Here is an 8114-nt window from a genome sequence, read left to right as displayed (position 1 = left end):
TAGCACTTCCTCGTGACCTGCAAATGCAGTTCGCGAGATGAAATCACGGATGAAATCAGGGAACGTAGCTCTAGCTGAATCCATGGCAAATAGTAACTAATGGAGTGAGTAACTTTTGAGGGTTGGAGTTTCTATGGCTCTCTAAAAGTGAAAGTGAGAATGTAATGTAAAAATGGCTCTCACCCCTTTATATATATCAAAACCCTAAAATTTAAAACTAATCATAAAATCCCCAAAATTTTTGAAAAATATTTACCATGAACTCAAAGGAAAAAACATCAAAAGAAATAACATGTCAATTTCATTGACCATCATCTTTTGAAACAAGAACTAGGATTTGGCAAAAAAAACACATTGTTAAGAATCTTCAAAGTTGCAAGAGGAATGAAATTGGCACTATGCATGCACTTCTCCACACGTCAGCTGATCTTACCACCATTTAAGGTAAAGTTGAAGGACTTTGACATGTCATCTTTCACGACCAATAGGTGTTCTTGCACATCCCTTAGAGTTCGTTGCAATGTGACATTCATATTCTGACATCTCCCTCATCAACATCAATAAACAAACTTGCCCTGTATTATCTTCATCATTAGAGTCTATGGATGCCACCGGCCATTTGTGTTCTGCCAGGGCATGTACTGAAAAGCTAAATACAACATTTGGTGTGACGAATGGTATCTAATAACCACATTGTGTTTACATGCATGACATTGAAACACATCACCCTTTTGTTTGCCTGACCTGGTTCCCCAATTCATCCCAAGTAAATCTTCAAGAGCATTTTCATCAACATGCTTGCAGGACCACATAGTTTTTGTTCTATGCATATGTATATTCTGAAACAAAGAAGCAAAACTGTGCAGAGACATAAACCAAGATAACCTTGCCCATTTGGATCCAAATGTAAACTTCATGGCCATGCCCACATCCTTTGCAATCTTGTCCTTGTACGATTGCAATGTCCTCCAGTCCACAATGCTGCAATCCATGTCGTGAAGTTGTAGTGGTGCAATGGTTTGCTAACAGCCATAGCTTGATGATGTCGTTAAAGTGATGTACGTTGCATTATACCAATACACATTCTTCTTTCACAAGGAGGCCAACTTCTCCCTTGCATGCATTTGCTTACCTAAATCCTCATGAATCGCAATGAACTTGCCTATGAATGACTCAACTGGTTCCCACTCCATGAAGTCCGAAGGGAAAACATCTGCCATGAATAAGAGCTCTTAGAAACCAAACACAAAATTTCCAAATTTACTCATTACACTTACAGGTGAAAAAGGTACATAGATAGAAAGGCTCACAGTGTGATGGTATCCTAGATTGATTGAATGATGGAAGAAGCCGCATATCTTTCCCATGTAGACATGTTGCACTCTTGCGAGCCATCCTTTCTTCCCAAGGAACAACCAATAAGGGCTCTCTGCAGGCTTGCCCACCCTCCACCTCAACATACCATTGCCCCACACCTTCTAGCACTCTCATTGGTACACCTCAAATCCCTCTCTAATCCCTTAAAATTAAGAAACACTAATTGGAGGCCTTTTGAGACCCTATTTCTCCCCTAATGGGTGTAGTGCTACTAGGATCAAGACTCTCAAGAATGATCATGTTTATGCTTCATCAACCGTAGCCTCACTCTAGCCAAAGAATGCGAACTTCTAGACATCATCTGGTCCTTCTCTAACCACGCTTATCTTCATGGCACCACAGTCTCTGTTGAAGCCAATCACAAACCACTAATTCCACTTTTAGAAAATGACACACTACCTAGATTACTTGGAGGATCCTCTCATTTCAAGAATACACTTTCTCCTTAAAATATTGTCCCTGCAAAGAGAATGTCATAACACATGCCCTGTCTCAAGAACTTCAAATCCAAATTTAGGGAAATTTTGGACTCAAAAAGGGCTTCATAAGGAGTGGATTAGGAAAATGGATTAAGTACTAACAAGTCCCAATACCATCACCCCCATGTGTAAGTCCAAAAAAGTACATCTCCTTAGACTTTGGTGGTCTCCGATTGTGCCTCAAAAAATCCACCTCCCTCTCCCACTTGGAGGGCCCCCCACCTGCCCCACTTTACTCATGTCCTCAATCCCAAAAAATATATCGTGCACACCTTTCTCCCCAAAATTTTGAAAAAGTGCCCAAATCATTCCAAACCTTCCCCCAAACCATTCCTATGCACCCAAATCAATTTCCAACCCCTAAAACTATCTCACGGACTCAACTATAGTGGCTATGAGATGAGTGATGCCAGATTCTCTCAAACTCCCAAGATGACTATAGGTAGTCCTTCCAAGTCACTAGTTCACTCTCGATAAGGACTCAACTATAGTGGTTATGAGACGAGTGAAAACAGATTCTCTCAAACTCCCAAGAGATACTAGAGATGATCACATCCCTTTTATTGTTGGCATTCTTCGATGCTCAACCTTGGTCCTTCATATGGTCTTGCCATTTGTTGAAATCTAGTCTCCTTAGGTGATTCGACAATTTACGGCCCATAATAGGAGCAATCATCCCATTGTGATTTATTGTGGAGGATGCAATGGACGAGGAAAAGGAAGCTATTCAAGCATCCAAAGAAATGCCTAAGTGGGTGTTAGATACAATCCACGACAACAAGTTGCAAAATCCATTTCCCACCAGAACATGTGCAAGATCTCATCATGCGCTTGGACTCTTTATTGATCATGCTTTAATTTGAATCACATGTGCAAGATCTCATCATGCACTTGGACTCTTTATTGATCATGCTTTAATTTGAATCACATGCAGTGGAGAGAAACCTTTTTCCTTTGAGGATGTAGAGGAGAATGAACAATGGATGTGTCTTACATAGGATGAATATGATACCATTCTTAAGAATGTTACCTGTCATTTGAATGATTTGCCTTATGGCAAGAACATTGTTGGGACAAAGTGGGTATACAAGCTCAAGAGGAAGGCTAATTGCACCATTGAGGCCAAGCTTGTTACAAAGGATTGTGCTAAGCAAAATGGAGTTCATTTTGATGATGAATTTGACTCCACATCCCATATGACTACTATCAAATGCATGATTGCATTGCCAACACATAGTGCATGGAAAGTACACTAGTAAAACTTTCTTGCATGGTGACTTGCACAAGGAGGTTAATATATCTCAATCTCATGGTTATGTTCAAAAGGGCAAGAAGCCAAAGTTTGGAAGCTCATGAAATATCTTCATGGCTTTAATCAAAGAATGGTATGAGAAATTTTATACATATGTGGTTGGACGTGAGTTTGTCAATGTAGTCCCAACTAGTAGTGCCCTTGTGTTTAAAAAAATAAAAATAATAATTGGGCTTCATATTATACATTGATAATATGTTATTCATAGGACCCCACGAGAACATCTTAGATTTTAAGGATAAGTTACATGCATCCTTTGATTCAAATTTGGTCCCATTGCATTTTTACTAGGGTATTCAATTTTCATAACAAAGTGATGGTATTGTCATGTTGCAATCTAAGTATTAATAGAAATTATCCAAATGGAGGATTGCAAGCCTTATGGTACACTATTGAAGATAGGTACTAGGCTTAGCCTTTAAGATCCAAAGGAACCTTTTGACGAGAAATAGTATGAATACCCTTTGGGAAGCTTGATTTTCTTATGCAATATGTAGTCAATCAATCAATTTGGGTTGTCATAGTTGAGCAAGATCATGCACATCACAAGACCTAGGCATTAGCAAGCTATAAAGTGGAGATTCTATTATTTGCAAGGGACATATACACACTTGCATTCTTTAGTGACTCCAATTGGGCCGGATGTTATAACACAAAATTCTCCATCATCAAATTTTTCTACCTTGATGACTTGGGAATATTATGGCTTAGTAGGAAGTAACCTAGAGAGGCCACCTCTATTTGTGAGAGGCTTAGTACAAGGTAGCTTTCACAACTACAATTGAATGTGTTCGACTCAAAAGATTACTGATTTATATGGGTGTAGGATACTTATCATCCACTACAATTTTATTAGCAATTAAAGTGCATTGGCGATTGCAAGGAACCTCGTGCTTCATTCACACTAAGAATTGAGGTGCACTATCTATATACTCCACCATAGGATATCTAAAAACCTAGGTGAGCAACAATGGGTAAACTACGCAAGTCATGTAGGATGGTGTTCATTTAGCTAGGGAAATTTCGGATTACACTTTCTTTGTAAAGAATGGCAAATGGGTTTTAGTAACGTCTTTACTTAGGGTTGTTCTAGCCTTCTTTCGTTAAGATAGGTCCAAAATACAAATCCTCCCTCTTCTTTTCCTCTCTCTCTTCTATCCAAGGGCTCTAATCATGGAGATGGGATGAAATTGGAGGTTTTGACTAAGAGCATCTACTACAAGATTGGCCTTACCAAGTTTGCACCTCCCCTAACAAATGTCTCAATAGAAGATTCCGCTATGTCTACATTGCATAACAAACAATCCTCTACACATACTTCTAGTCATCCATCCCCATGCCTCTAGAGACAAGCAAGTGAACCAAGAAGCAATCTGCAAAGACTCATCAAAGACTAAGTGGAATGAATTACTTCTAAAGATTAGTAAAATTGTAACCCAAGCCCATCTTCTCCTAAGGTTTTCCCATTAGTTTTTCCAATTCCTCGAACGACATTGGTTCACCCACTTCTTCCTTGAAGATGGATAAGGTCACCTTCAACATAAAGAATATTCGATGAAAGAAGTAAAACTTCTTCAAACACAGAGAAAAATGCAAACATACTATACAATAACCGCAAGTAAACACTTAAATAGGAGGAGGCCATCAAGACTATATACAAACCATAGTAGTGAAAGAACCATTCACCCAATATTTCATCAAGATGCGTTTTGCTCTACATTTATCACCACTATGAAACAAAATCCGAGATGAAGATACAGCCCCACTCCATAGACCAAGCCATTGATGAAACCCATGTTAACGAGAGGCCACCAATAGTAAGCAAATAAATTCTAAGCTTCGTAAGCTTTTGGAAGTTGTCCTAAATAAGTCACTATCACAAAGCTTTCATAATGTGGCATAGAAAGACAATATCCCATTTCAAGATCTAATTCATTGAGATCAGCCCACCCTTTCAACTATTAGTGATTACATCCCACATCAAGAATATGACCTCCTTTCTTCTCTTCATACTTGTTCTTTTACATATAGCTGCATTACACCTTTGCATGGGGATTCCAGCAAATGATAAACCCTTATGTCAAAGGCAATGCGTGACAGCAAATGGGTTAAAGAAGAGTTAAGTATCAATGACCCTGGGTAGGAACAAATCTGGAGCTCTCATTCAATTTTTGGGTCTTTGCTAATGCTTCTCATATAAGTACTATCAAGCATTTCAGTTCATCAATGTACATATTCCTAGTCCAGCTACGTTACCCACCCTAGATTACAAGTTTACACACTTGCCATATATTTGAATATGGGACTACCATGCCATCAAATTATGCCTGCCTTATCAAGATGCAGAGCCAATTTCATAAGGGACTAGCTACTACGGCATCCCCCATCCCCCCCCCCCCCCCCACGTCATCAGCACCCAATGATGGGTGTAGACCATAGTATAAACATAAACTGCACATCCACACACCCAACACATACTTGAGCATCCATTATGTACAAAAGTCTTCATACTGAGTTTCTATCAGCAGTCCGGAGGCGAAGGACAGACTCAGCCATGACAAAGGATGGCATTAAGGACAGTCCATAGTCTCTCCATTCAAGCTACAACTGCTTGTGAAGACTACACAATTTCATTTTAATCTCATTTCCAAGCAAAAAATGCTTACCATCTAACTGTTCAAGCAATGCACCACTTAAAGAAAGAATTTAGCACAATATCAGCAAGCCACAACAAGGATGAAAATTTCAACTTGTGAAATTTGCGTGTCTGCTAATATGGCAGGAACATATACATGATGAATCCAAGAACTTGCCCAAACTCATCCAGGAGCATTCACTGAAAAAGAGTTCTTAGCAAATGAACAAATGACACACTACAGTACAAAGTAAGGCCACCTATTCAAGCATGTGATTCTGAAGGCACATTTTCCTGTTTCCTTTTTTGGGGGACGTGATTCTAAAGCCACATTTTCCTGTTTCCTTTTTCGGGAGGTCACGTATTGTTGAGTTTCCAGTCATCTAAGTATAAAATTGTTTCAGAAAACAATCAATTGGGTTTGACAGTAACCATATAGCCAAGTAGCTTGTCCACTATGTCCTGTGAAGGATGAATGCATTTGACCACCGCTTCAGATAAAAAATCCAACATAGGAAAATACAATCTGGCAGAAGAAAAAATGCAGCCTGGACAACACACAAAGTATCAAAGGCAGTGCTTGATCACACTCTACCCAAAGCAAGGGGCTAACTTGACAGAACAAGGGACAAACAAGAGACCTTTGAACAGAGAGGTAACTTCTAGATTGAAGGAAACAAAAGAAAATTACATGGTCTTCCTCCACAGCAGTTAAAAAGTTGCTTCAAATAAAAGGAATCCTGACCTGGAACCCCCCGAGCTTAGGCTCAAGTGGCGCCAGATTCAAAGGCTTCCATTGCTTTTTTTCAGTCATATTCCTGAAAAACAAGCTTGGTCCAAGAAATGAGCTTTGCCACAAGAAGGGGCCAACGCAGCTAGATCTGCAATTGAACACCCACAATGTAGATGCCATATAACACCTCAGCAAGGTGAGTCCCTACCACTAGAGAGAACTGAAGAAACTTGGATGGAGACTAGATGGGGCCTATAACACCTCTGCACAGAGAGTCTGCAAGACCCAAGAGAGACAAACTGAACAAACCTGGGCACTGCAAACAAACTCTTTACAAAACAAATAGAAGGGCCTACTGGCCACAAGACGACAGGTGCCACCCCAAATACATGCACACAAAACTTAGCACTAATAGACCTGACTAGCTGCCAACTAGCATAGCCATGACAGTCATGCTTCAGCAAGGAAAAAGAAACTGGAAAAAAGGACTCGCCACACAATCACAGCAGTACTGTGAGGGACGCCGATGCGAATAAGTGTGCCATCCAACAAGTAGAAAGTCCAAGTAGCAGTTCCTGCAGAAACTCAGTAAGACAGGCTGAACAACTGGACCTCTGCCGATAGGCCATGGAACCATTCATAGAGGGAACGTGGAGAGGAGACCAGCAAAGGGAGGAAAGGGGATGAGCGGATCTCATCACCATGTACCAAGGTTAAAATGAAGCCAGGGCAGGAGAGAGAAAGAGCGAGAGAGAGAGCTTGCATATATATATATATATATATATATATATATATATGTAACACCTGGTTAAAGACTCCCACATTTAAAGGGAAGAACTATCTGAAAAGGATAGTGTATAGTTTTCTAGGAAACAAAGTCAACATAAAACCACGCTTTAAGCTGTGCACAGATACCTCACAACCTTGGATCAATGTGCAATAAAACAACAGGCCAGCTATTCCGTTGGAGCTTATGCAAATGCTGATCTTATAGTTATTGGAAGGCCCTGATTAATTCCTAAACTTAACATCATAAAAACCAGCAAACCGTGTCCTGCCTTTTCTTTAGTCCTTATTGCATGGACAAACTAAGCCAGCAGCTATTTTTCGTTACAGAGTTACAGCAACATGAGAAACACCCGATCAGAACTATACTGCAACGGAATACATCAATACAATTGTGAAAAAACAACTCTACAGAGCGATTGGTGTCGTTCACTTGGGAATAGTAAGTTTGTCTCCAGCATAGATGTCATCTCCAGATAACCCATTGGCAGATTTCAGAGATTCTAACGAAACCTGCATTACAGAAACCAAAAGAAAGGGAATTTCACTACAACGTGAGCTGCTATAACAGAATGCGAATCAGGGATAAGACTGAAATACGGAGAGTATCTTCAGAGCAACATAGTCGATCAAGCATGCGCTATGCAGCCATGCAGCACAGCTATAAACGAGTTGTCACGTATCTCAAATGCCGGCAAACATGACTCTCTGAGAGCGAACGGGCTTCAGTCGCAGAAGGAAGGCGAGACTAAAATTCAAGACCAGCATCAAGTACATTACACTTACCCCGTA

General features: G+C 40.1%; 1 protein-coding gene across 1 annotated transcript in view; it reads right to left on the bottom strand.

Moving 5' to 3' along the window:
- Positions 1-7465: 7465 nt before the first annotated feature.
- The window catches only part of LOC147890072 (uncharacterized), a 1348-nt gene continuing 699 nt past the window's right edge, over positions 7466-8114 (bottom strand). Inside the window, exons 2-3 of the mRNA XM_087391097.1 lie at positions 8109-8114; positions 7466-7835 (exon numbers count right to left, since the gene is read on the bottom strand). The exon at positions 8109-8114 is cut by the window's right edge and continues 213 nt beyond it. Of these exons, the coding sequence (XP_087247223.1) occupies positions 7752-7835; positions 8109-8114 (90 nt within the window). The 3' untranslated portion in view covers positions 7466-7751. The remainder of the gene's footprint in view (positions 7836-8108) is intronic.

The sequence above is a fragment of the Dipteris shenzhenensis genome, chromosome 19, assembly GCF_047967505.1.
Source record: "Dipteris shenzhenensis isolate YYH24624 ecotype China chromosome 19, Dip_SZ_1.0, whole genome shotgun sequence".
Classification (NCBI taxonomy): domain Eukaryota; kingdom Viridiplantae; phylum Streptophyta; class Polypodiopsida; order Gleicheniales; family Dipteridaceae; genus Dipteris; species Dipteris shenzhenensis.
The sequence above is the reverse complement of the archived record's forward strand: the minus strand, read 5'-3'. Positions and strand labels throughout refer to the sequence as shown.